This window comes from Hyperoodon ampullatus (assembly GCF_949752795.1).
Source record: "Hyperoodon ampullatus genome assembly, chromosome: 14".
In the NCBI taxonomy this organism is placed as follows: Eukaryota; Metazoa; Chordata; class Mammalia; order Artiodactyla; family Ziphiidae; genus Hyperoodon; species Hyperoodon ampullatus.
In genome coordinates, this window is record NC_136927.1 from 42993950 (window position 1) to 43020620 (window position 26671).

The following is a 26671-nucleotide window of genomic DNA, read 5'->3' on the forward strand; positions in this document are numbered from 1 at the left end:
GAGACTCTGGTCCACTGAGGGGTCTACTCTCTGGGAGGGGGAGGAGTGGGAGCCCACGTTTTGAGAAGCAGGGGTGTGGACATCATCTGGACTCCAGGCCCACCTCAACCACTAGGGTAGCTGTCAGACCAAGTCCCCCACCGTCCCTGAACTTGAGAAACAGGGACCCTGCGTCTTCTCACTGTTAAAGATGTTGTCGAGAAGAGGACGGGATGTAAGTTAGTCCTCCTCGGAGGGGCTCCCCCAAGGCACCGACACAGGCCTCACCCCTTGCTGCCCCGCTCCCTGCCAGGACGCTCCCCTTCACCTGGATGCTGGCCCTTGAGGAAGTTTTGAGTGGAAAAGAAGCTCTCTAACCAGCGTTTATATAACAACAACATAAGCATTTTATTTTTTCATTAAGCTTCTTAGTTTCTTAGTATCACAATGGAATGATGAGAAAACAAGAACAACAAAAAAAAACCCCATGGGTCTGCAAATCTCTGACAAACAGCAGAGACTTCAAGGCAATTGAGGGGGAGGGAGGGAGAGGCTTGACAGAAGTGCCAAAGTAGTTCCAACATCATGCCTCTCCTTAGCCGGCTGAGCCGGGAGGGGTGGGGAGGTGGAATGGTGAGAAGGTGGCACTGTCACAGCTGTCCTTGGCATTTCTGCCTCGTGACTGATACACGCATGATCTGCACGGACCACCCCACAGGGTTTCCCGTTGCCTCCCTGGTACCTGGCCGCATGATCCCTGCCTGCTCCAAACCCCGGGACACCCCGGAGCCAGTTCTGCTGGGTGGGTGGCAGGAGAGGAGCGTGGAGGGGGGTGAGGGCAGGCGACGCCGCTCCGGGCGTGAGAAGCCGAGGAGTGGCCGAGGCCCGTCCGGGAGACACCCATGGCAGCAGGCGGAGGTGGTGCAGGTGGCAGCGGCAGGAGTCCATGTCCCTTGGGCGGTGAGCAGGCCGCACCTAGAGCTTCACGGTGCCGGGGGGCAGGCTGTCATTGCAGAGTCTGTAGTAACGCAGGTCGTTGACCAGCCTGTGCACACTCTGGGTGAACGAGGGCAGGTCCTGGAAGGCAGAGGCACAGCTGCAGCCCAGCCCCACCCAACACCCAAAATCACCCCCACCCCACCAGCCCACTCCTGTCCCACAGGGCGTCCGGAGCTCTGAGAACATTTGACAAAACGTGAAACTTCACTCATTCTTGCCCCACGTGTCAGCAAAGGCCCGGTGGGAGAAAAAGAACAACAGCTGATACTGCCCTAGTGCCCACCACGTGCCAGGCCCTGTCCCAAGCGATTCAGAGACAAGTCGTTTAATCCTCACTGCCAGCCTGCGGTGCAGGTTGTTAGTACCATCATTTGAAGGATGAAGAAAGCGAAGCGCAGACAGATTAAGAAACCTGCCACGGGTTACACAGTCAGGAAGGGAGGGGATTCAGACTGGAGTCGCTCCCGAGCACGGATACGGCTCCCCTCCACCACGGCCGGCCGAGCCACATCTGCAGAGCCCTTCTCCACCCAGGGCTCCAGGCAGGCCCTGCCAATCAAGAGTCACAGTGGCCCATATGTCTCATGACACCTAGCCTGCTAGGCCACAGAATACAAACAGAGAAGGCCCCTCACAGCAGGAAGCCCAAATTCAACCGTGGACCACTACAGGACCACCCGAGGTCTGCTTCTTCATCTTTGGATTGGGATTACTGAAGGCTGGATTGCAGGTCCACAGGCAAAGTAACATCAACGGTGCCTGTCCACACCCCCTAGGCCACCTGGCTAACCTCTCCTCCTCTTCAAAGTTTAGCTCAAAGCCTGCCTCTTCCAAAAAGGCCACTTGGATACATCCTGTTTCCTGGCTCCAGCGGGCTAGGTCGGTGCCTCTGCTCCAAGCTCTCTGAGGCCCTTGGCTCACCCTGCCTGCGGACAGTGAGGGCAGGCTCTGGGGGCAGAACCCCCAGCTCCAGATCCCGCTTCCTGGCTCCACCAATCCCAAGTTCTGTAACTGCCAACCAACTGCTGCCCTTTCCGAGCCTGGGTTCCTCTGTGAAGTGGGGTTGAACAACAGGACCTACACTTCAGAAGGCTGCTGGAAGACTATAAAAAAGCCGAGGCAAATAAGGTGCTTGGCTCAGCGTGGTCCACAGAGGGCGCTGTTGCCCATCTTCCCAGCAGGACTCCTTAAAGGCAGGGAGGCATGAGCTCCTGGACACCTGGCACAGGGCTGGAGTAGAAGCCAGCTTCAAACACACAGTGGATGGATGAACGAATGAATGAAGGCGCTGATTCCTTTACTTATTTCATCCTCAAGAAAACAAACCAAGGGATATTTTTAAAATCAGTGGCACCCAAATGCCAAATTCGAATGTCTTGAATGGAACATGGCAGTATATTTCTGCATTTTTAATAAGCACCCCAGGTACTCTGATGCATACCTATCAATAGCTTTGAAAACCACTGCTTTAAATCAAGAAGTTGACTGAGAATGACATCATTAGAAACTGATCATTAAATATTAGGATTTGGCCTCCAGGATAAGGATGACAAAATACCCAACTGGCTGAGGTGAACTTAACGAAGCTCAGGAGAAAACAAGATCGACGCCAGGGAGAGAAAGTTTCCAAGACAAGGGAAAACAGGAGCTGAGTCTAAGAAAGAACTACCCTGACACGTATCACAGACGAGACAAGCAAGGAAGACGAAGAGTTTGCTCCAGCAAGAGCAACACGCAACCCTGGACGCTGAAGTGGAATGGGGACGGGCTGTTCTCGCACGGCGGTCAGGTCAACACCACCAAGAGGATGTGGGAGAAAGAGAAGGTGTCACTGCATCAAGTGTGAGTGGCTGAAAGACGAAAATTACTTATTCGATAGGAAAAGTTCCAGGAAGAGCCTCTTGGCGGGCGAGCAGCCAAGACTTAGCAGCTGAAACTGGAAGGAGGAGGACAGGTGAGGGCCCAGCAAGGAGGCCCCAGGACAGGAGAGGCTGGGCACCACGGGACCTGGACACACTAGCAACGATGGCTTCACGTGCATCCACAGACCTCACCACCCCAGTTCTCACTCAAGGGGTTGCCCAGGCGGAACAGCCCACCTGACCGTCTCTGGGTGGGCAGTGGGAGGCAAGAGCATGAGCGCTGTGAGGCTCCTCCCAGGGCCTGGCAGCAGGTCAGCCCCACTGAGCCTGGCATCTGGAAGAGCCCAGGGCCCCACCGCTAACCGCTGGTGCTTGGGCTCCCAAGCATCAATCTTCACAGCCTGTCTGCAAGTCCTGGCTGTACTGGCTCACGACCCAGAGGAAACAAGAGCTGGGCCCCAGTCAGAGGTGGGCTCGACAGGGTGCAAAGAAGCTGAGACAAATCAGGCAGACAGCTGGGGCCAGAACCGGGCCCAGTAGCTGAGACGAAGAATACACGTGCTGCAGAGGCCACCACTGGGGGACAGCGTGTGCCCCTCAATCCAGCCACGGCACCGAGTCATCCAGGAGCCCGCACAAGCTACAGTGAAGCCGCCGAGGGCACAAAGCACGCGTGAGGCAGCCTGCCCCCTCCTCTCAGAACAGGTGCCAGGCTTGAGAGCCCACGTCTGCCCTCCCTTTAGCCTGGCCTCTCTCTCCTCACCCGATCCATCTTGAAATTCCGCCCCAGCACATTTTTCTGGTTGGCATCCACACCGTCACAGCTAGTCAGGAACTCTGGGAGGAAGGCCGCGAAAAAGCCATCGAAGTCCACAGAGGCCATGTTGTAAATGGCGATGCCAATCTCCTCCTGCAGGAGGTCGTGGGACTTGTGAACCAGGACCTGGAGCAGCACGTTCACAAACTGAAAAAGCATGGTGGTCCGGAAGATCTTCTGCAGACGGAAAGAGCAGGGTGAGCCAAGGCCGGGCGGGCTCCCTGCCTACTCCCTGTCGTGCTCCACAGCCACTGACCTGAGGAGGGTGGCCTCGGCCTGGGCCCACGACACCTCTGATGAAGAAACCTTCATCTGAGAGCTGGGGCACTTACCTTGTGGTACAGCTTCTGCTTGGTGTTGAGAGTCTCCAAGTAAAAGAGATTTTGTTTAAATAGGTGGATGTCAGGCTGGAGAAAGGACTGTCCAAAAGCCTAGGAAATAAGACCACCATTTTATAAGCAGCCTTTCAACACCCTCAGATCCAGCCCTTCTAGGGCACCTCCCTACGCCCAAAGAACTGACACTTGGCGGCGGTTCCCCATGCCGACGCAGGGCGGGGGCACCTACTGCCTCATTCTCCTGGCCTGTCTGGTCAGATCTTTGGAACCCTCCTGTGTAGTCTGAGCTCCCAAGTCCTCCCCACTGGGCCTCACTTATTTGGTCTCATCTTGCACCTTTTGTAATAAACCTCCACACCTTCACAGGATCTGTCATTGAAGGAAGCAGCTAACACCTCTAGGCAAGTACCTCAGCCATCTTAGCAGATACCAGAGGCTGCCCTCCCCGCCTCAAGCCAACCACTCGCCCATAAGCCACCCTCTCCTTGGCATCCCAGGTCTTATAAACCACAAATCCTTGAAGGCTCCTTCACACCTGGCTGCCTCTGGCTTGGGGTTAAGCAATAGCAAATTTTTAAACTACTCTGCAGTTTCTGGGCTGTGGAAGTTTCCAGTTCACCCCCTACCCCAAACACAAAGAGCCCTGCTCCCACAGAAAGTGACTGAGGAGGAGTGGGGGAGGCCAATGAAATGTAAACCCAGTGGTGGGCAGGGCATTCCCCAGAAAGAGCCAGTGATGGCCTCGTCATTCTGTCCTGGGCTGCTAAACTATGAGAAGGGGGTCTTATAACCCCTGCTGTAGTGATAAAATCTCCAAGATGCCCAATTGTTTTATTTAGTTTTTAAAGTCGGGTTTATTGAAGTGTAACACAGAGTGAAATGCACCCTCTTGAGATTCACCATTGTGTAATTCTGACCAACACACAGAGTCATCAAACCACCACAATGATCAGAACAGAACATTTCCTTCTCCCAAAAAGTTTCCTCATGCCCCCTTTGTGGTCAGTCCTCTCCCCTTACCCTTAGGCAACCACTGCTCACTCTCTATTCCCTCAGATTTGCCTTTTCCAGAACATGTGTCATATGATGGAATGCAATCAGCAGTACATAGCCCTTTGGAGCCGGACTCTTGCACCTGGTGGAATGTATTGGGAGGTCACTGTGTTGTGCGAATGAGAACAGGTTCCTTTTTACTTGCTGAGGAGCAGGTGCCACAGTCTGTTTACCAAGCCACTGGCTGATGGATATTTGAATTGTTTCCAGCTTTTGGCAACTATGAAAAAAGCTGCTATAACATCTGTGTACAGGTTGGGGGAATATATGTTTTCATTTATCTTAGGTAAAATATTTAGAGGTGGGATTGCTAGATCACATAGTAATTACATGTTTAACTTTATAAGAAACTGCCAAACTGTGAAGCTGTTTTCCAAAGTGGCTTTTACCAGCCCTGAGTGGAGGACCAGCCATCAAAAGAGTCTTGAAAGCAAGGACAGAGTTGAAGAGGGAGGTAGGAGGGGAAGGAGAGAAGGCACTTGAATACTCCAAATCCAGGCCCGTGATGGGGTGTCAGAGATGGAAGTTCATGAAAATAACTGCAAAGACCAGGGGTGCGACATCCGCTCTTCCACACAGGGAGAGCGCGTGAGCGTGTGTGTGTGCACGCATGCTGGGAGGAAGCTGAATGGAAGAACGGTAGAATCCGCTGGCTTCCCCGTGACGAAAAGCTAGCACTGAAAAACCAAAAAATAAAAATAACTCTCTACTTCAGCCGAGGCTTAGAATAAAAAAGTTGTACGACTGAGTGCAGAACAAGGAGTGCGCCTGAAAGCGGTCCCTGAGCAGCCGGCCACCCTGGCACGGGAGGCCGCCCGTCTCCCACAGTGGTGTGTGCTCAGCCCCCAGAGCTCACTCTCTAGGGTTTAACAGTCGCACTTGATCAAAAAGGAGACAATCACAGGGCAGTGCTTCTCCCAACACGGTACAAGCCAGAATTATCTCTCAAAAATGCAGATCAACTAACACACTGCTGCAGGTAAGGAGGGCCCCAGGTGGTCCTGACGTGGGCAGCCTCCTCACACGTGGGGCAACTCTGCTATAAGATAGAGGGAACTGAGATGTATCCAGCATCCTGGGTGCCACGAACGCTGTGTACACTCTCATTTAACCCCACAACAAACCCACAAAATAGGCACTATTATCCCTACTTCACAGATGGAGAGACTGAGGCTCCAAGAAGTTAACTAACTTCATAGGTACTAAGAGGTAGAGCTGAGCTTCAGACCCAAGACCACGAGGCTTCAAAGTGCCACCGTGTGGCGCCTGCTGCAGTGGCCACGTTAGAGGCAGTGGGACCATATGCCACAGAAGCAAAGCAAGGGACAGTCGGCCAGTGGACCCAGGTGGTATCCAGAATGATGCCTGTCTGTTCCTCGATCACAAGGCAGCCTCACCAGCTCTGCCACATTACCTGCATGATGGCACTGAACTGAGGCTCATTCTCCATCTGCTCCTCAGCAATCCCCCTCTGGACACTGGCCAGGATGGTGGACTTGAAGAAGTACCTCCAGTTGTGATGGAGCGTCCGGAAAAGGAGCTCAAACAGCTCAGCCTTCACATCAGGGGAGGGGCGCTGTGGAGACACACACAGACCCTCAAACCTTCAGGGAGCCACTCACAGCCTGGGCCCAGAGCAGCAAAGAGGCCTGAGAGATGCCTCCTAACAGCCAGCAGTGTGTTGGCTTTCCACCCTCACTCTTGTCCTGTCAAGCCCCCTGTGGGCCAGCAGTTCAAACGAGGAGTTCTTCGGCAGAGACATGGCCACAGTTGAGACACAGAATGCCTGGGTCGGTGCCAAGGGGCCCTTTTTCTGATGGAAGCACTCAGCTTTTTAAGCTAAGAAAACAAGGCTACTAAATGGAAAACAATTAGGAATATGGATTTCCTGCTGAGCAAGCAGCTGATCTGATCTGTCACATCTTCTTGGTGGTGCTGCTCCTTTGCCAGTATAAAAAAAAAAGCTGTCCCAGCTAACCTGTTGGTCTTATGCAACCTCTGAGGATAAAGACAAATAAGAAGGTTTAAAAGAGGTTCTGCCCTCTATAGAAAAGGAGTTTAAAGAGCACTTAGAAACCACCGACAGCAGCGTTAGAGGGCCTCCAGGTGGAAGCAGCACCTCGGGGGAGGCACCGTGTGGCGCTAACTGCTCTCCCAGTCTGTCTCCTTTCTCAATGGCAAGAGGAGAGGGTGAGGGAGGCAGGCTCAGCAATAATTTTCACATTTATCCAAAACTCTCCAAGTCACTGAAGAGCATGACAGGTCACATTATTCCACAAGTCTCAGCAGAATTAAAAATTATAAGGCCCAGATCTATTTAATTCAGCTTTGATTGAAGTTAAATTAAGACCAGGGGGCACCAACTTCCACGGCAGGAATCCTCAGAGGGCGCAGGTGTGTTTAATGATGCAAAGCAACTGGACTTACTTAAACCTTAGTTTGGGCAGGTAGGAAGGTTAGCCCTCATTTACGTAACTATTACAGAAAACTTAAGTTAAATATATATTTATTCTGAATTTTGTCATGCTGAGTGGCTGTTCTCTAAGAAGGACAAAGAGCTTTCTAATGATGAAAGCTTTGAATGGTTCTAAGAACTTGTTTTGTATCCTTGAGATCATGAAATTTCTTAATAGGAAAGTGTTATGAAGTGTTATTACTACAACATTTGTTATGTTTGCTGGAGAAAACCATATATTCACCTAAAGTTCTAAATTGTTTGCCATGGGACACTGATCTTACTTATCAACCAACCTTGTGACAATTAACCTGTTATGCTTACACCAGATTAGCTCTAATTAACTCAACCAATATAAAAAAACCATACCACGCTAATGGCATTCTTTCTCAGAAAAAAAAATATAAGAAAAATAAAATAACTAACAAATTAGCTTTAAAACACAACACATTTTCCTCAATATTTCATTCCCTCCCCCATCTCAGGCAGGAGGCAGCACAGGGGACCACCCCAGCCCCTCATACCTCGGCGATGATGGGATACACCTGCTCCATGCACAGGGAGATGATGCTGGGGAGGAAGGGCTTGAACACCTGGCCAGGCTCCTGGACCACCACCTGCAGGATCTTCAGGAACTTCTCAACCACCCGGCAGCCAGTACTGCCTTCGTGGAGGATGCTCTCGGCCAACTGTTCTCTGCAGACAGAGAAAGCACACAGTAGCCAAGAAAACGTTTCTCTGGGGAGCAGTATGAAAACCAACCCTTGTGGCAAGTGAAGGAAAGGAGCAAAAAGTCCCACACTTTGTAGCCAGGTCGCACCACTTCACATGTGGAGTCTGAAAACCTTGGACACAGCGCGTCTGTGGTTACCTGGTAAACATATTGAGGAAAGTCTGTATGATCTGCTCAGTGAAAGGCACGCCCATCTGTACTCTAAGGCCTCGAAACAGAGTGAGGAAGAAACTCAGCATCTCATCAGTCACATCTACATAAAGGGACAAAGCAAATGATTAGAGACAGGTACACAGGGATAAACAGAAGCCCTTGGCTTGATGCACTTCCTTCTGCAGTCTGCACTATCCTTTCTCTCTAAGACTTCCTGCTGGAAGAAATTTCCCCAACACCATCACAGCCAATGACGGAAAGTGGGAAATGATTAAGGATGTGCTGAGAAAACAGCTCTGGTACAGAGAACTCTGCCTGATGGCTCACAATAGGAAAAGAAGGTCATCTCGAAGCCGCCCTCACTGCCCAGCACCCAGCACCACGCAGAATTCTCACTGCAGGTGGGTTATTCTGTACTCGCTGATGCAACTACTGAACTGGGTCAGCCCCTGAGGGCTTCAGCCACTTCTCTATGACTGATAATCTGCAGTTGGGTCCAGGGTACTCAGATTGCATGGCCCTGGGCTATTAAATAGATTAACTGCAGAATATATTGGTTACATTTAGTGTGGCTCCACTTCCAGATCTAAACAATCATCTTGTAGAGTACGTTCTGGCTTGAACCGCACACACTCAGGGGCAATCGGTGAACATCTGCTGACTGAGAAGCCCTGGATATTTCTCTCATAAGACTGACAAGACCACTGTAAGTGGTCATGAGAGCCAGGCGAGTACATCCAGAGACCCAGAGAGAGCCTCTCTAAGTGACAGTGACAGTGTGCGGAGGTGAAGCATCTCAGCAGAATCCACCTTGCCGTGTAAGTAAATAAGTGGAACTATCAGAAAAGTTCTCCATCCCGCTGCAACGCCCCTCTTACTCCCATCCATTCATGTTCCCAAGTGACTCAGCGACACACGACATCACCGCCCTCTGCCTTCACCATCTAGGCCGACCCCACCGACTGACTTGGCCTGCCCTGCAGAGCTAAGCAGTTACTCCGGTCCTTGTCAGCACCACCCAGCAGTGAGGCCTGAGGCCAGCTCCTACCTGACTGATGGATAAAAGCTGGAAAGAGGGCCAGGGAGACCTGAACGGATTCCTGCAGGGACTGGTAGCAGATCTGTCGGGACTTGGTGGATTCCCCAGAGATATTCTCCACGATATCTTCTAAGACACTAAGTGTCTGGTGGATAATCACTTTGGCTGCAAACCAAGATTAAGTTGCCTGTTATGACTTGTCTGAGGATAAAGCAGGGTAAGAGGGAACACAGGGAAGGGGAAGAAACCTGCGAAGTTATTCAGAGGACAATCACACAAAAGTCTCTCTTGACTGAGTTATCAATCTCTCTCTGTATCTCTCTTTCTACATCCTTTTCTTCCTTTTTTTGTTCCCTTTTTACTGTCAGGACTCCAGTTGCCTGCCAGCCAGCCTGCTCAGTTTTTTGCCTCTATTCTGCCTCTATCCACCTGAAACATGTCCACAGAGAAGATGAAATGTCCCTCAGGTTAGGTGTCTTGGACTTAATCAAGACTGTAAGATGGTGATAGACCAGTGAGAATGTTAAGTGTCACAAGGTAATCACCACAGACAAGAATGGACACATGCAGATCAAACACCCTCCTTCAACTCCAGACATGGCTCTAGCCTGGTAATCCACACAAGCACCTGCCATGCACATCTACTGCTGCTGTGTTAAGGAATCAACTGCCTGATCAATTCTTGGTCTATTGGGCCTGAAAAAGTATATATAATTATTATTATGTTGCATTATATTATATTGTAATATATATTGTATTATATGTTACTGACGATAAATACTTCTAACAATCCCCTGATGTAAGAGCTCACTGATGACTCCATACAGCACACAGGGGAAACAGAGGCAGTGGCTAGCAAACAGGCAGGATCTCAGAGGACAGAGCAAGGGGCCTGCGTCAGAGGGGCCTGGATGTGAATTGCACGTGGTCAACACAGCTACACATGGGGGTGGGATCCTCATTGGTACACCAGGATTGGCCAATAGCCCCCACCTTTGCAGGGTTGCTGTGAGGATTAGGTTCAGAATGATTCTCGCAAAGCACCTGACATATCAGGAGATCCAGCACAAGGAAGTTGTCACCATTCCCCAGCACCTGTGGGGTTTCTCTTCCCACCGGCTGCCTCAAGAAGCCCCACAGGGCTCAGCCTGAGCTTGACAGACTCGACGCTGGCGGGGCTCCAGAGGAGGAACTGGAGCTGGGCTGAGAGCCAGCCTCCACCTGCTAGGGCTCTCTGGGTGGCCCTGACCCCCAGAGCCCACCAGCCTCTGTGAGGGCTGCAGCAGCTTCCAGGGAAGGGGACAGCAGAAAGAATCCAGGCTTTAGAGGGGCACTGGGCCAGGTTTGACTCCTGACTCTGCTTATTCTGAATCTCGGTTTCCTCATCTGAAAACATGGAGAGATGACACCGCCTCACTCATAGGACTGGGCATGAAAGAAGACAATGGCTCGCAACAGGCCTGGTCCACTCAAGGCTGGTCACAGGGTGCTAGAAACTGAGCTCCTGAAGAAGCCATTCACTCACAACACTACCAGCATACGGATGCTCACTGAGCCAGAAAACTGCACCTGGCAGACGCTTCCCCAAGAACACACAAGGCACAGGGAAGGCAAACAGAGTCAAGAGACCAAAATCTGACCTCTGATGTGAGCGTATTTAAACAAGAACCAAGATTTATTCACAAAAATGTGCAAGCGGAAAACTAAAAGCACAATTAAATATGCAATAATAGGAAAATGGATTAAATATGCAAAAATAGGAAATATGTAAATTGGTACTTCCACAGGATAGGATGTTATAAAACCATTAAAAACACTGCTTTCAAGAAGAAAGGCTAATTAATAATAATAAAAAGAAAGGTGGGGGGGGGCTTCCCTGGTGGCGCAGTGGATAAGAATCCACCTGCCAATGCAGGGGACACGGGTTCGAGCCCTGGTCCGGGAAGATCCCACATGCCACGGAGCAACTAAGCCCGTGCTCCACAACTACTGAGCCTGCACGCTACAGCCCGCGAGCCACAACTACTGAGCCCGCAAGCCACAACTACTGAAGCCCACGCACCTAGAGCCCGTGCTCCACAACAAGAGAAGCCACTGCAATGAGAAGCCTGTGCACCACAATGAAGAATAGCCCCCGCTTGCCACAACTAAAGAAAGCCCGTACTCAGCAACCAAGACCCAACACAGCCAAAAATAAATAAATAAATAAACAAACTAATTAATTTAAAAAAAGAAGAAGAAGAAAGGGGCAATGTGGTGAAGAGCAACGGATCTGGAGCCAGTCAGACCTAAATCACACTCCTGACGCCACCACTTCCCCTGTGATCCAGAGCAATGTACACCTGCCAGGCCTGGGGTGGGGGGTAGGGGGTACGGGATACCTTTATTGTGGACAAATTGGCAGACACTCCCTGAAGCTGGTGATCACACTGAGCATTGCCAATAATGGGATAAACAGAAGCGATGCAGTGGAAGTACACGTCACTACCTGGGTGGTATTCCTGCCAAAAACTGCTGGAAACAACCAGACAGAATAAGATTATGGGACTTTCTACAAGAAAACAGGTCTGGACGTTTTTAAAATGTCAATGTCATGACAAACAAAAACTAGGAATATTTTTCTTTATTAAGAAACTAAAGAGATGTGACAATCAAATGTAACCCATGATCCTTGAAGGTATCCTTTTTTAGAAAGCAAAAAAGGACAGTTTGATAACAACTAGGGAAAATTTAAATGTGGTCTATATTATTAAACAACATTATTGTAACAGTGTTCCACAGCTTGGTTGGCTGTGTTAATGGTGTTCTGGTTATATAAGAGAATATCTTGTTCTCAAAGATAAAGGTTAAGTACTCAGGGATAAAGTGTTGATGTCACCAACTTCCTTTAAATGGCTCAGTTAAAAAGAAAAAGTGTGTGTGAGGTTGGGGAGAACACAAATGTGGCAAAATATTAACAACTGGTGAATCCTGGTGAAAGATATCAGTTTCTCATTTACTTAATCTTTCTTTTTAAAAAATTTTTTTATTGAAATATAGTTGATTTACAATGTTGTTTTAGTTGGAATGGGGGTTTAATTCTATTTTACTACCATGTATTTTCTTGGCTGCTTTGGGTCTTTGTTGCTGTATGTGGGCTTTTTCTCTAATTGCGGCAAGCGGGAGCTACTCTTTGTTACAATGCGTGAGCATCTCATTGTGGTGCCTTCTCTTGTTGCGGAGCACGGGCTCTAGGTGCGTGGGCTTCAGTAGTTGCAGTAAGCAAGCTCAGTAGTTGTGGCTCACGGGGTCTAGAGAGCAGGCTCAGCAGTTGTGGCGCATGGGCTTAGTTGCTCTGCAGCATGTGGGATCTTCCCGGACCAGGGCTCGAACCCCTGTCCCCTGCATTGGCAGGTGGATTCTTAACCACTGCACCACCAAGGAAGTCCCTCGTTTACTTAATCTTTTAACTGTTCTGTAGGTTTGGAAATTTTTCAAACTATAAAGTTGGGATAGGAAAAACTTTCCAGCCTTCATTTCACCACTTGTAGAATGAGGATAATAAGACATAGCTCAAAGGGCTATAGGGAAAGCTAGGTGAAATAACGTATATAAAGTTCCCAGCCCAGTGCCTGGGACAGAGTACACACTCAACAAATGTTAACTATGTTTTTCATTACGTTTACCGTGGAAATCATTATGCTATTCAGCAAATATTTCCTCACATGGTGGCAATCACACCTTCCACTTCCTCTGAAGTTAAGCCCTGGCCCTATAACCATTCACTGTCCAATGAAATGGGAGTGGAAATGACAAGCATCATTTCTAGGCAAGAGCTTTAAGAGCCACTGCACAATTCGCCATGTTCCTTTCCCAACGTAAGCACGGACTACAACCGAGCCATCATCAGCCTGGGTCCCCGAGTGACTAGAATAAGAACCACCTCCCCAAACCCCTGACGCAAGCTGGACACACAGTAAGAGCAAGAAAATAGATGTTTTCCCTGCATTAGCCCCTAAGCTTTGCGGGTTGTTTGGTACCACATAGCATAACCTAGCTTATGCTACCTGATGTAAGTACATGCAAGATAAAGTGAGAAAAGACCATTAAGCTTTATAAAACATGATTCCACAATAGCTGTATGGAACCCCTAGGCAGATTACTCGATCTTCACATACCTTAGTTTCCTCATGGATAAAATCAGGATAATTAACAGTACCTAACTCATAAACAGTACCTACTAGAATTAGATGAATTACTCAATGTAAAACACTTAGAACAAGGATCAGACAAAGACCAGACTTTGAAGGTTGATGTTGGCACAGCCAGAGATTTGATGAGGATGTAAGATCGCCAAGGCAAGAGCCTGGCACACAGGATGCCCTCACTAAGCCAGCCATTCTTATGCAGCTATATAACTATAAAATATTCTTACAAATAGAAAAGGGAAGACAATGAGGAATCAAACCTTAGCTAGACCAGGAGTCAGGACAGGTCTGCAGGGGGAGCTATCATGCCCCACCACGTATTATTGTCAGTTACTACAAATAGGAAGGTGTTGCCTACTTATCCCACAGGAAGAAGAAAATTATTCTCCCACCTGAAGACAGTCCAGCAAATCACAGACTAACCAGTGAGAAGTCTTTATACTTTGGAGTCCCAGGTTCCTCCAGTGGACTCTGGTTATTACAGCCCCTAGCAACTCCCCCTTTTACCCTATAAAAGCAAGTTCCCCTTCCTAGTTCTTTGGATTTGCCTATGGTCTGCCGTAGTCCTAATATCCTGAGAACTGCAATTCCTCTGGCTATTCCCGAATAAACTCACTTTTGCTGGTAAAATAATTGGCTATTACGGTATATTATTATTAAGGTTGTTAACAATAAGACGGTTAAAAAGGTTACTTTCTAAAATACTAAAAATAGTGAGATTTAAGAGTTTCTTTTTCCACCTGTATACCATTCTAGTATTTTTGTACAATTAGCATATGTTAATATTTCTAATTATAAAAGTAATGCTTTTTTTAAAGAATGTTGAGTACACATGACTAACATTTCACAAAGCATTTTTGCTGACATCAGCAATGTTCTATTATTTTCTTTCTGTGAAAATAGACTGTATTTTCAAAATATTTCTTTAATATTTGTTATTTCAGGAAGATTTTTCAGAGAAAGCTGATGCCTTCTACTTGAACTACTGAGTTCTCTTGATTCTTTTTTCTCCTCCTCCTTTAATATAAACAATCAAACTTGAAGATACCAAGCTCTTTCAAAGCTCCTTAAATATATTTGGAGAAAGGTTAGAAACGGTTTCAAAAGATAGTTTCATGTTTCCCAGTGTGTAGAAGTGAACTGCTTTGATTGCTATACAAGTATCTGAAATGGATCAAGAATCACTGTAGGATGTTTACCCACGGAAGGCATCATCAAATAATGCCTTTAAATGGATGTTTTCCTTATTTTGGACATTTTAAATAAGAGACGGGGCAATCTGCATTCAGGAAATAGGTTCATCTGGTGTGTTCACTGAATTCCACAGGTGAGCAGGATTCTACCCCCGAGTCCGACTCTGCTGCCTAGCAGCTGCGTGACTGTGGACAGATGAATTCACCCATGAGCCCCAGATGCAAATCCCATCTGCCACAAAGGAAGAATGATGCCTGCCCTATCTATCTCCCCAGGCTGTCCCTGCCTAGGGGCCACTTACTGTCATCCAGGGGCATCTTCCTCTGTGGGGTGACAGCATTGGGTTTCAGGTTGTGATAATCCCGGGAGAGCGCAGAGATGAGGCTGGCATGGTTGATGGAGCGCACAGGCCACTGCTGCTCATTCTCTGGGAGGTTTGGCCATGGAAGCAGCAGGATATTAGAGAGGGCTCGGCACACCAACACCTGCGCCTGGAAGAGAACCCAAGGCGTCCATCAGAAGTTTACGAGCAACATGGGCAGCAGAGGGGCTGTGCCTGACATAACCTTCAGTACCTACCGCACACAGCGAGCTCAGGCCTCAGGCTCCTTTCTTAAAACCTGGGCCTGGGACTTTGGTCCAACTCAGATAATCCAGGGATAAAAGAGAAACTGAGGCAAAAACACAAAATCTGGGTCTAGCACATCTCAGGGCCAGCCTCAACAATCACTCTTAGTGCTGGCACTTCCCCTCTAATTCAGTACTTGAAGCACTACAGAGGGAGAAGTCACAGACACTGAATCCAACCTGTCCCTCAGCTGCCGCCTTCTGACACCCTCCGAGAAGCTACTCAGAACAGTGCTGGTAAGAGTCTCTTACAGTCAATGTGCCCTTGGCGTCAAGTCAGAAAGAAGCAATACATTCACATCCCAGGTGCTTTTAAGTAACTGCTTTGACTCCCCTAGGACCCCACCCCCATTCTGTTGTTTTTAAACTTCTAGCCTGAGCCTCCCGGAAGATTTTAGGAGAATATACTTGTCTGGAGTGTCTCAACCCTAAGAAAACAGACATTTAACAACAAAAGCAGACTGTTTTAAACCAGAAAGAATGCAAAGAGGACTCTCCCAACACCAGCCAAATTGCCAGCTCTCAAAGTAGCACAATCTCCACGCCTCTTGCGAGGAACATTTTATGTGTGAATCAGCACACTGCCTGTGTTAGGAAGGTCATGACAGAGAGCACTGAGGCTGCATCGGTGCCACGCATATAAGAAATCCACCTGTGTTGGCACAGCCTGTAAGCTCTAAGTGCAAAAAGAAAGGCTAGACTCTTCTTCCTCAGCTTCCCTGAGCCTGAGCCACATGGCTCTGGGGACCCCAGGGTAGCCCTGAGGCCTCACCTTATCAACCAGCCGCTGGGCAGAGGCATCGGTGATTCTGTTGAATACTTTCTGTACTGCGGGGATGCTGATCAGAAAGACGGGTCGCACAGTGGTGGCCAGTGAGACCAGTAAATGGCATGCAGATAGCAGCAATTTGTCTTGGACCTGGAGAGGGAAGAGGACATGATACGTCAGCTCACAACATCTCCTGTGAGACTGGTTATCAGAAGAACTTGGTGAGGCAGCCACAAGCTAAATATGGTTCTTGGATGCCAAAGTATACCACCTAGGCTCTGGCTCAAAGAACTTTTCCTATAATGATGCCCAGCAACAAGGCATCCTCTTCCTTGCCACATCCATAGCTCCTGCCCTCAAGCCAGGACCACCCCCCAACGCCCCCTGCCCAGTTCCTCCCATTCTCAGTCACCAGCATCTTTGAGCTCAGTCACTTCTCAGCTCAAGAATCTACAGTGGCTCCCATCAGCTCTTAAATCACATGGCAAACTCCTTGGCATATCATTCAAACAGCTGGGGATTGTTCATCTCACTCTTCTTGCTCCAATCAAGCCAAGATCTCTCCACGCACCCCCGCCCCTTTCTGCACTCCATCAATCGCACCAGGCTCGCCTACTTCCTTCACCTCAACATGCCAATCAAAACCTTGGTTCACATACCATTCTATCCCTTTCAAATTAGCAAAAGAGAAGACTCTTTGAAAACAGGACCTAATGCTAGTAAGACTGTGGTGAAAACACACACCAAAGAGTCAGTGGCACGTAGAATAATTTAGGAAAAAAAATTACATAACTTCCTAGAACCACAAAATATTCCTAACTTTTAACCCTATAATCCCACTTATTCTAAGAAAACTACCTAAAAGGACAAAGCTACATTCATGAGTACACACATTTCAGAGTTATTCATTACAGAGTGACTTTTTATCAAGCGGAGGCAACGTAAAATACTAGCAATGGGTAGGTAAGTTTTGAAACAACCCCTCACAGGATATCATAACTCATTTACAATTACAAACACAACAAAAATTTACAGAAAACAATACATTGTTCTGTTAATAGTGGTACAGGATACCATGTATGATTAAAACTACCCCACCCCCCAAAAAAAGAAAGAAAAGAAAAAAAGTATATGCTTTAGAAATATAAATTGGTGGTCTTCTTGGAGGATGACTTAGGATCTATCAAATTTTACATGGATATAACCTTCAACCAAGCAATTACACTTCCAGGAATCTACCCTACAAGGATGTACACACAAGGATCTAATTTCCATCAACAGAAAAATCATTATACACCCCTACTACAGAATAGCATTGGTCAATTTGAAAAACTGAACTTGATCGACATGTGTAAAGGGCTCCGAGGCATACGGTTAAGCAAAAGAAGATATCTGAAGATATCTCTCCAACTATCTAAAAACTTTTACGTATGCAGTATGTGAAAACAGGAAAAAGTCTGAAGGATATACAACGAACTGTTGACAGTGCTTCCCTTGGAAAGGAAAATGTTTTGAAGGTAGGGATTAAAGAGTACCATAATTTTTTAGTCTGTATATTTGAACAGTATTTTACTTTTTGACAATGAGCATGTATTCATGTGGGACTTAGAGAACTGAAAAAATAGTTATATTTGAATTTATATGGACTACAACTAAAAAGGAACATGAAATGACACATAGTTCTATCACAGCAGTAAGAATTGGGTCTAATGCTTTGTGGTATTTTAATGTTATAATAAACGGGTATATGAACAGAAGGACAGACGTGGAGTTAAAGAAAAGGTGCAGCCTTTGCTGTTTCAAGACCTTGGTGCTGATCAGGGGTGTGACTGCATCCATGGTGGTGGAAATGAGCGTAACAAACTGCTGCGTATTCTGCCGATGAGCCTCACTGCAGTACTGTGCTAGCCAGTGAGAGTAAGCCTGCAGAGCAGCCAGGGACTGAGCGTGCCTGCGAAAGGAGAGAAGACGTGATTTTAAAGGTTATGGTCAAAATATATTATCACTAAATTTGTTTCCACAGGAGGGAAGAATTTCATCCATCACATTTACTATTCTAGGACACGCGTGAAAGTGTGGAAACCATTTACTTGCTCACGTAGTACCGAAAAGTTAAAACCCATTGTCTAAATATTGCCACCATTGCCTGGAACACAGAAGGCAGTTAGTAAATGTCTATCAGATCTCATTCAATCTTTCTGTGACACACGTGAGCTCAGCTGACAGAATGGTAAATAATAAAAACAGAATCAAAGAACTTAAGTGATAATGTGTTGACTTGGGAACTAGTAAAAATTTTATATCCATAGCTACAAATCAGGATGTAGAAAACTACCAGGAATTATAGCTTTATAAATAAGCTTTGATATGAGTCTCTCAAGTTTAAGCTTCCATCATACCATACATGGTATCTGGCTAGAGGCTTGAAGTAGCAAAGACTATGTTTGGTTTCTGCCAGTTTTGTACTGTACCATTCACACAACAAAATACACATCATAAAAGCTCACAATTCATCAGATAATAATCAATCTTTTTACAAGTGAGGCAGTTGTCTCAGAGCTTACAAAACACCAGACCTTCTAATAAACCTAAATGGGTTATTTCTCTCTTTTCTGAAAAAATTAGTAAGTAATCTTGGGGTGACACTTTAAGACTCTAAATAAATATACCATTCCCCAACAAACACCCATGGAGGAACCCTGCCTAAATCATTCTTACACTGGTGGCTGCAAACTAGTGGTTTTTCTAATTCTTTCTTTTTCTGTTCATTAGCTGTATTCTTCTGTAAAAAACAGCTTTCCCTCCCTGATCTTTTTCTTTCTTTTAAATCATATGGATGCTTTATATTCAATATGTTCCTCATTCTTTCTTGATGATCACACTGTCAAGTGTGACCAGGAAAAACCCTTTCAAGCTATACCCCCTATGTCCTTTTCATATGTTCCCAACCTTCCTTACTGACTCAACAAGATTCTCCAGGGTCAACCTGCCCCAGACTTGGAGCATTTCTCCAAGGAACTCTGCTTCCTTTTGATGGAGAATGTATTTTAGAAACCAAGAGCCTGAGTACTAGAGGTAGCATTGCTACTGGAGTGTCACTGCTTCTAGGACCTTTCAGTGGATATAGCTAGGTTATAGGCAGACACTATTTAAAAATCAAACTCAGTATCAACAATCCCAGGGCAAAATGACCTCAAGTGCCTCTAGATATGATGCAAGAAGGACATGTCATCTCCTATGCAGTATTCTTGCTAAAATGTTTAACCTCAATCGAATACAGAGAAAAACTAGACAAATCCAGATTAAGATTTAAAAAAAAAAAAAAAAAAAAATTAGGATCTGGATCTCCAGAAAGTCAGTCTCTCCCCACCCCTCCCAAACACGCACAATTTGGGGAACTGGTCTAGGTTACAGGAGACACACATAATGTGCAATTCATTAGTTAGAACTCAGATCCAAAAAAAAGTATGTCTATAGATATATATGTAAAAAGGACATTCTTGGGACAATTAGGGAAATTTGAATACGGAATATATATACATATACACTTAAAAATAGGAGATGACATTACTGTATCTATGAAAGTTTTTGAGTGTTGATAATGGTATTATGGTTACATAGGAGAATGTTCCTAGGAGATACATGCTGAAGGATATACATGTGAAGTGATGTGTTGTCTGAAATTTATTTTCAAACAGTTCACACACAAAAAATGTATGTGTGTGCACTTGTGTATACAGAGAGAAGCACAAGAAAAAGAAAACAGCAGGGCTTCCCTGATGGCACAGTGGTTAAGAATCCACCTGCCAATGCAGGGGACACGAGGTTCAAGCCCTGGTCCGGGAAGATTCCACATGCCACAGAGCAACTAAGCCCATGCGCCACAGCTACTGAGCCTGTGCTTTACAGCCCGCGAGCCACAACTACTGAGCCTGCGTGCCACAGCTACTGAGCCGATGCACCTAGAGATCGTGCTCCACAAGAGAAGCCACCACAATGAGAAGCCTGGCAGTGCAACGAAGAGTAGCTCGCCACAACTAGAGAAAGCCTGCATGCAGCAATGAAGACCCAACGCCAACGCAGCCAAAAATAAATTAATTAATTAAATTAATTTATTTTAAAAAAAAAACAGTAAATGTGGCAAAATATTTATCATTGATGAATCTAGCTTGAGAGTATAGTATATGGGTGTTCATTCTATTTTCCCCTTTTCTATAGATTTGAACTTTTTCAAAATAAGTTAGGTAAGAGAAGGTACTAGGTACCTTAAAGTAAGAAAATATAAATATTGGGAATTTGATATTCATAGTGACAAAGCAGTTATTTTGTATTTTATCTTTAGAATCCATTGATCAAAAAGTAAGTACGAAGACATCAAAGTGCGTCTTGGGGCGGGGTCGGGGGGGCAGGTTCCTAAGAATTTCAATCAATCTATCAAACTTACAGAGCTCCTTAAGGCTGAAGGGAGGAGCTCTAAAACTTCCTGAAATTGTGTTCAAGGCGTTGTGTTTATGAGCAAATTAGCATCTTTCTTGGGAGAAGCTTTCTCTAAATTCTCAAAAAGGAAAGCAATATTTAAAAAAAAAATTTTTTTTAACTACCACAGTAAATAAGACTCTCTATTATTTATCTAATTTGAAGCTCAAGAATGCTCTAGAACAGGGGTCAGAGACTTTTTCTGCAAAAACCAGAGTATAAATATTTCAGGTTTTATAGGCCATCCACTCTTGTTCAGAACTATTCAACTCTGCCACTGTAGTGCAAAAGCAGCTCATAGATAATACATAAATGAATGGGCATGGCTGTGTTCCAATAAAACTATTTACATAAGCTGGCAGTGGGCTGGATCTGGCACAAGCCATAGCTTGCCAACTCCTGCTCTAGTCTAGAGCAAGCCTTCTGAGCAGTGTGATCTCAGGGATATGGCCCCATCTCCAGTCCCCATTCCTCTATCCCTTCCATATGTCACTTTCCTAATGGCTTTTCACTGTCTTTAAAGTTTCTCAAAGTGTGGTCCCTGGATGCCCCACTTTCAAAATCACTTGAGGTTCTTGTTTAGTATGTAAATACCCGAGGCTTATGCCATCCTGCTACAATCAGAATCTCTGAGGGAATATGCTTCCCAAGCAATTCTCCTGTACCCTGCAGTTTCAGTCACTGGTCTACAGGGTAAGAGTCACGGCATTCAAGGTGAAACACTTATCCCTAACATGCCTATCCAGCCCCGCCTCCCGCCACACCAACTGCTCACCACGTCCCTAACTGTGTGACTCTGGAACACTTCTGTGGCTTGGCTTGTGCTGTTCTTTCCTCCTGAAATGCCTACTCCATATACCTTCTGCTGCCAGCTCTCATCTGCCCGATGAATTCCATTCACTCCAACCACCCCGGCCCTGAGATATCATCAAACAATCTTTCTCTTTCTAGGTTTGGAGGTGGGAGTTTTTCATCTTTTCATGGCAGCCACTACAGTCCCTTTTTATCTGTAAAATCATTTGGGGCCAGATAACAAAGTCTTTCTGAGAATACATGAACATCTAACTATACTTACACATCAATGAGATCAGGCTTCAATACAGATGGCACGGCAGTCTCAATGTTGTACAATTTTATCTGAGACCCATACAAAGTGACTTTGACCAGCCTGTTGGCAAAGAAGAATATAAGAAAAAAATTCAGCTTATGGACTAAAATAGACAAAATGGACTAGGTACCAAGGTCTCGAGGACAGATTTTTTTCAATCAAAAAGAATCCAGACCAGGTCTCCAATTTTATCCCAAAGACATAATCTGAGATGTGCATAAAGATTTATATACTAAGATACCAACTAAAGCATTACTTACATTGAAAACAATATAAATATCCAACACAGAGAACATAATGTAACAATATACACAATAAAAATGATTAGGATGGAAATTTTTATGCTATGTGTATTTTACCACAATAAAAAAAATTAGAAAAAAAGTGAATGTTTCAGGCAGATAGGTATATGATAAAGAAAATACAGCAAAATGTTCACTGTAGAATCTATGGGTATTTCCTACACAATTTTTTAACTTTCTGAAGAGTTGAAATGGGGTGAGGGGGAGGGAGGCCACAAAAGTTTCTAAAATAGATTAAGGTATTTTTAACTTCAAGCACAATTCTTTGAGAAGCAAGTTACTGAGCCCACTGGTTGCCCAAGGGCTCACTATATATCAGTACAAACGAACATTAAATACAATAACTAATAGCCAGCTCTAGTGGGAAATGGGAAATGCGTCTTTCATTAGAGACAGACATTCCTTTCTGAGTAAACATAAACAAACAAACCAAAAAAACTAGAGACCTGGCTAGGTTCTCTCTGTGCTTACTCTGTAAGGAAACCTAGGAGCAGGTCTGAGGGGGACGCGAGGGAAGACAGTACATGTTTCTCTCCCCCAATCCAACAGTGAGGAGGGTCTCAAACTTCACTGAGCATAAGAATCAACTGGGGAACTAATTACAAATGCAGCTCGCTGGTGCTGCCCCACAGACTGACTCTGTAGCATTGAGGGGGGTCTGGAAATGTGCATCTTTGAATAGCAGCCAGGGGACTCTGATACATGTGGACCACACTCTGAAAAATGCTCCTCTCTGATGGTGGGGAGAAAGCAGGACTTTGTTACAAAAGTACAAGCTTGAGCCACAAGTTATTCAGGGTTGGGGAGCAGTCAGAAAGACGAATTTCCAGTCAGTCACGGAAATAAGGGTAAAAGAGCCAAGCGTTCTCAACCTGAAGTCCTAGGAAGCGAGATGTGGTGGTGGCAATAACTAGGCATCAAATCAGTCACCATCAATAAGTTAAGACTCCAATGCGCAGCCAGTATTTAATTCTTTAAGCTGCCCCACATTTTTCACATTCATACAATAAGTGTACAGTTCAGTAGTATTAAATATATTCACAACGTGCTACCACCCCCACCATCCATCTCCATTACGCTTTCATCTTGTAAAACTGCACCTCAGTACCCATTAAATAATAACTCTCCATACCCCTCCCACCCCGGCAACCAGCCTTCTACTTTCTGTCGCTATGATTTTGACTACTCTTAAGTACCTCATGTAAGTGAAATCATATCGCATGTGACTTTACATTCTGTTCCTTCATTCAACAGCATTCTTTAATGTTGTTCTACACTAAAAATGAACATCTTTTAATATTTCAATGTTTAGCAATCTTAATATTAGGTTTGTTTTATGTAACCTGTAAGTGAAAACACTGCTAATCACAGTGGCTATTAAGATCACATAGCCATAACAAGGAGGCTTCTCTCACACTTTATTCTAAATGAAGACAAAACAGCAAAGTATCTTTACGTACTGAGCCTGAAAACCTAAGCAGTGCAGAAAGATGTATATATAAGGACCTATAAAATAGCAATCCAGGATCTCTGAACAGTCATCTCACTATGAAGTTGAAATGACTGATGGATATAACATATTGCTTAAGTTTAAAGTAAATATGGATTTTAGACAGAAGGACATATTCTATTCCTACTAACCATCAGCGGAAACAGGCCTAGTGCAGGAAAAAGAGGAAAAAGAACTTGAAGTAGAAGCTCTGTGGTTTAGAAAGAGCACAATATTTGGACTCAGGAAACTGATTAAAGTACCTGTGCTCCCACTCATGAACTGTGTGACCTGAGGTAAGGCACTCACCCTCTCTGGGCCAGAATTTACTCAGATAAAATGACAATACCTGTCCCTCAAAGTATAGAATGAAAGAAAATGTACAAAATTACTTTTGAAAATTTCCTACTACTGTATGCTGGTTTTATTATTAATATTAATCTGGCTTTTCAAGATTTATTTAAAATTCTTAGTTATTGCTGCTTTTAGGCTAAGGGTAACAGTTAAAGAAAAATCTGGCATGCAAGTAATTAGGCTTGAGCCCCAGCTACCCCTCATGTGTTACCAACGATACAGCTACTGGGTAAATGAAAGCACCAGGTGTCTCTCAACTTTCGGCTGGACCCACACCCACCCAGTTTTGATCGAATCAACTCACTGGTTACCTTGAAATGATCTGAAAACCTCCTGTCACTTTTATTTTAAGCATATGACTTTTTAAATGTATGAGTTCATGAGAAGGGAGGGGGCAGACTAGGTAGTAGGAAATGGTCTTCAACAAATGCAGCTGTAAACCCTGTGGGGGACCCTCAAGGAAGAAGTAGTAAAAGGAGCTTGGTGGTGGGAAGGCTGGGATCCACCCCTCAGGTCAGGCTTGGAGGCTGCCCAGCTTCAAATCCTCAGGACCCTAAGAGGACTGGAAAAAACAGTCCCATTCTAAAAGGACCAGAAAAGCTCCCACCTCTGGCGCCTGGCTGCCTACTCGGATAGTGCCTACTGCCTACTTGTTTGTCCTTTTATTAATACGGCTTTCTTCATGTCTCTTTATGACCTCACCTGGTTTCTTCTGAGGTTACTCCTGTCTTTAAATATAAGATCTCCTATGAAATAACAGCTTATATTTACTGTTTGCTACATACTAGGCCCTGTGCTCAGTGCCTTACCTCATGTAATTCTCACAATAAACCTACAGGATACTATGTCCACTCCATTTTACAGATGAGGGACCTGAAGTTCAGAGAGGGTCAGTGACTGCTCCACACTCCCCTGTATGTGGCAGAGCCTCAATTCACCTGGCGCCAGAGGAGAGCTGCCTGGCAACAGCTGTTCTCACACAAGCAGGTAAGCTGAGCTCCATGCTGTAACTGCCCACCCACCTCTCCACCACCGTGAGGGCGTCGCTGAAGCGCACGATGAACACGTCCCCGATGAAGTACTCGGCTAGGCGGCCCACAGCCTGCAGGAGGGAGCTCAGGTCTCGCAGGGAACAGTGCAGCCGCCGGCAGTCATTCTCTGCTGTGATGTTCAACCTGTGTCCTGGAACATAACACTTCAGATGGTTTTTCAACACGAAGAACATGCTTTAATGACCGCTACAGATAACTGCACATTCAGGCACGCTACATTCAGCAAAACCAATTTTTGAAACATAGCAACCCACAGGCTGCTTCCCAGTACCAAGCAGGGAAACTGGGCAGGCTCCACCTACATGCATCCCAAGGCCAGGGGGGGAAACAGAGACAACAGATAGCCCGGGCCATGCTCACATGGACCGATCTGATCCATGACTGGATTCCTCTTGACCCTGTGAGGAATGACACTGCCAATTTTACAGGCAAGGAAACACACGCAGGGGGGCCCAGTAACTTGCCTAACATGGGTCGTATTTCCAGGGCAGAGCTAGACTCCTAAGCTAAGTCTATGCGACTCTGCGGGCTTTCTGCAAATGGCCCTGGTGCAGAATGGAGTCTCCATGGGCTGACAGGGTTCAAAGAACAGGGTGCACTCAGCACTCCACCCCCGTTCGCAGGTAGCACCGTATGGACCAAAGGCACAGGACTTGGAATTCAGAAGACACAGGTTCCCTGCCACGTGCAAGCTCTGTGCCTCAGAGAGCCCTCTAAGTCTCGGTTTCTTCATCTTTAAAATGGAAACAAGCACTACTATCTAATTCACTATAGTAAGGGCTGAATTAGAATGTGTAAAAACCCTATAAACTATAAAACATTATTCAGTGTTTGTAATTAATAATGAATAACAAAGAGCTAGTGATTTTCTAAGGCTTGAAACTTTCCTTCAACATTTCTTCAAGTTGAGCAAGGAGGAAACAAAGATGAAGGACAGCAGCATCCTCAATTCAGCCACCTCCTTGCCCTTTGGACCCCTCTCCCCACACAGGTCTACAAAATGTATTAATTATTGCCAAGCCAGAGAAAGTGCTCTCCGTCTGACCAAGTCCTCCTCCTGCATCCAGGAGGAGGGAGGGAGGGGCAGTAACAGTAAGACCACTGTCATAGGGCACCTGCAATGCATCCACTCCCTAAAGACTTTTCAAACCTTCTCCTGCCACTGCCACTTCAGGATTTTACTCTGCTGGAGGCAGGAACCTCCCCCCAACCCCATGGCGCTCCATGGCATCTTCCTAGAACCCAGATCTAAGCACAAAGCTCCAGCAGGCAAGGTGCCAAACCCTTCTGGGGCTCCCTCTGGCCAAAAGGGAAAATCCCAACCTCCCCAGCTTCAGCTGAGGTCTCTGTGACTTCACCTCCTCCTCCGATCCCACTCTATCACCTGAACCCACTGATGACCCCCTGGTGCCTCGTCTCTGCACCTCTGCACAAGCTGGGGTCTCTGCCTGGAGTCCCCATGTCACTCTCTGGCCACGCACACCTCACGGCCCTCATATAGCCTGCAGGCTCACCTAAGTATCGCCTCTCCTGGAAAGCCTTCCCTCCCCACTCCCCCAACAGGGGGAACTCACTTCCCCTCCTACATCCCCCGCCCCGGGGCACTCCGTGCATGTAAGGAGATAAACTACTGATTTATAAGTCTGTCTCCTCACTGACTGTTAACTCCTTCGTGGTGAGGGGCT

The 26671-nt window shown here is 46.2% G+C and overlaps 1 protein-coding gene across 2 annotated transcripts in view; it reads right to left on the minus strand.

Moving 5' to 3' along the window:
- Positions 1-368: 368 nt before the first annotated feature.
- Positions 369-26671, minus strand: part of XPO6 (exportin 6) — a gene marked incomplete at its 5' end in the record, with an annotated part of 73608 nt that continues 47305 nt past the window's right edge. For both annotated transcript variants that reach the window (XM_079719914.1, XM_079719913.1), the window contains 12 exons: positions 369-1056; positions 3604-3834; positions 3990-4088; positions 6463-6624; positions 8028-8199; positions 8375-8489; positions 9438-9593; positions 15111-15300; positions 16209-16355; positions 18012-18156; positions 21757-21849; positions 24957-25116. In XM_079719914.1, the coding sequence (XP_079576040.1) occupies positions 955-1056; positions 3604-3834; positions 3990-4088; positions 6463-6624; positions 8028-8199; positions 8375-8489; positions 9438-9593; positions 15111-15300; positions 16209-16355; positions 18012-18156; positions 21757-21849; positions 24957-25116 (1772 nt within the window). In that variant the 3' untranslated portion in view covers positions 369-954. The remainder of the gene's footprint in view (positions 1057-3603; positions 3835-3989; positions 4089-6462; positions 6625-8027; positions 8200-8374; positions 8490-9437; positions 9594-15110; positions 15301-16208; positions 16356-18011; positions 18157-21756; positions 21850-24956; positions 25117-26671) is intronic.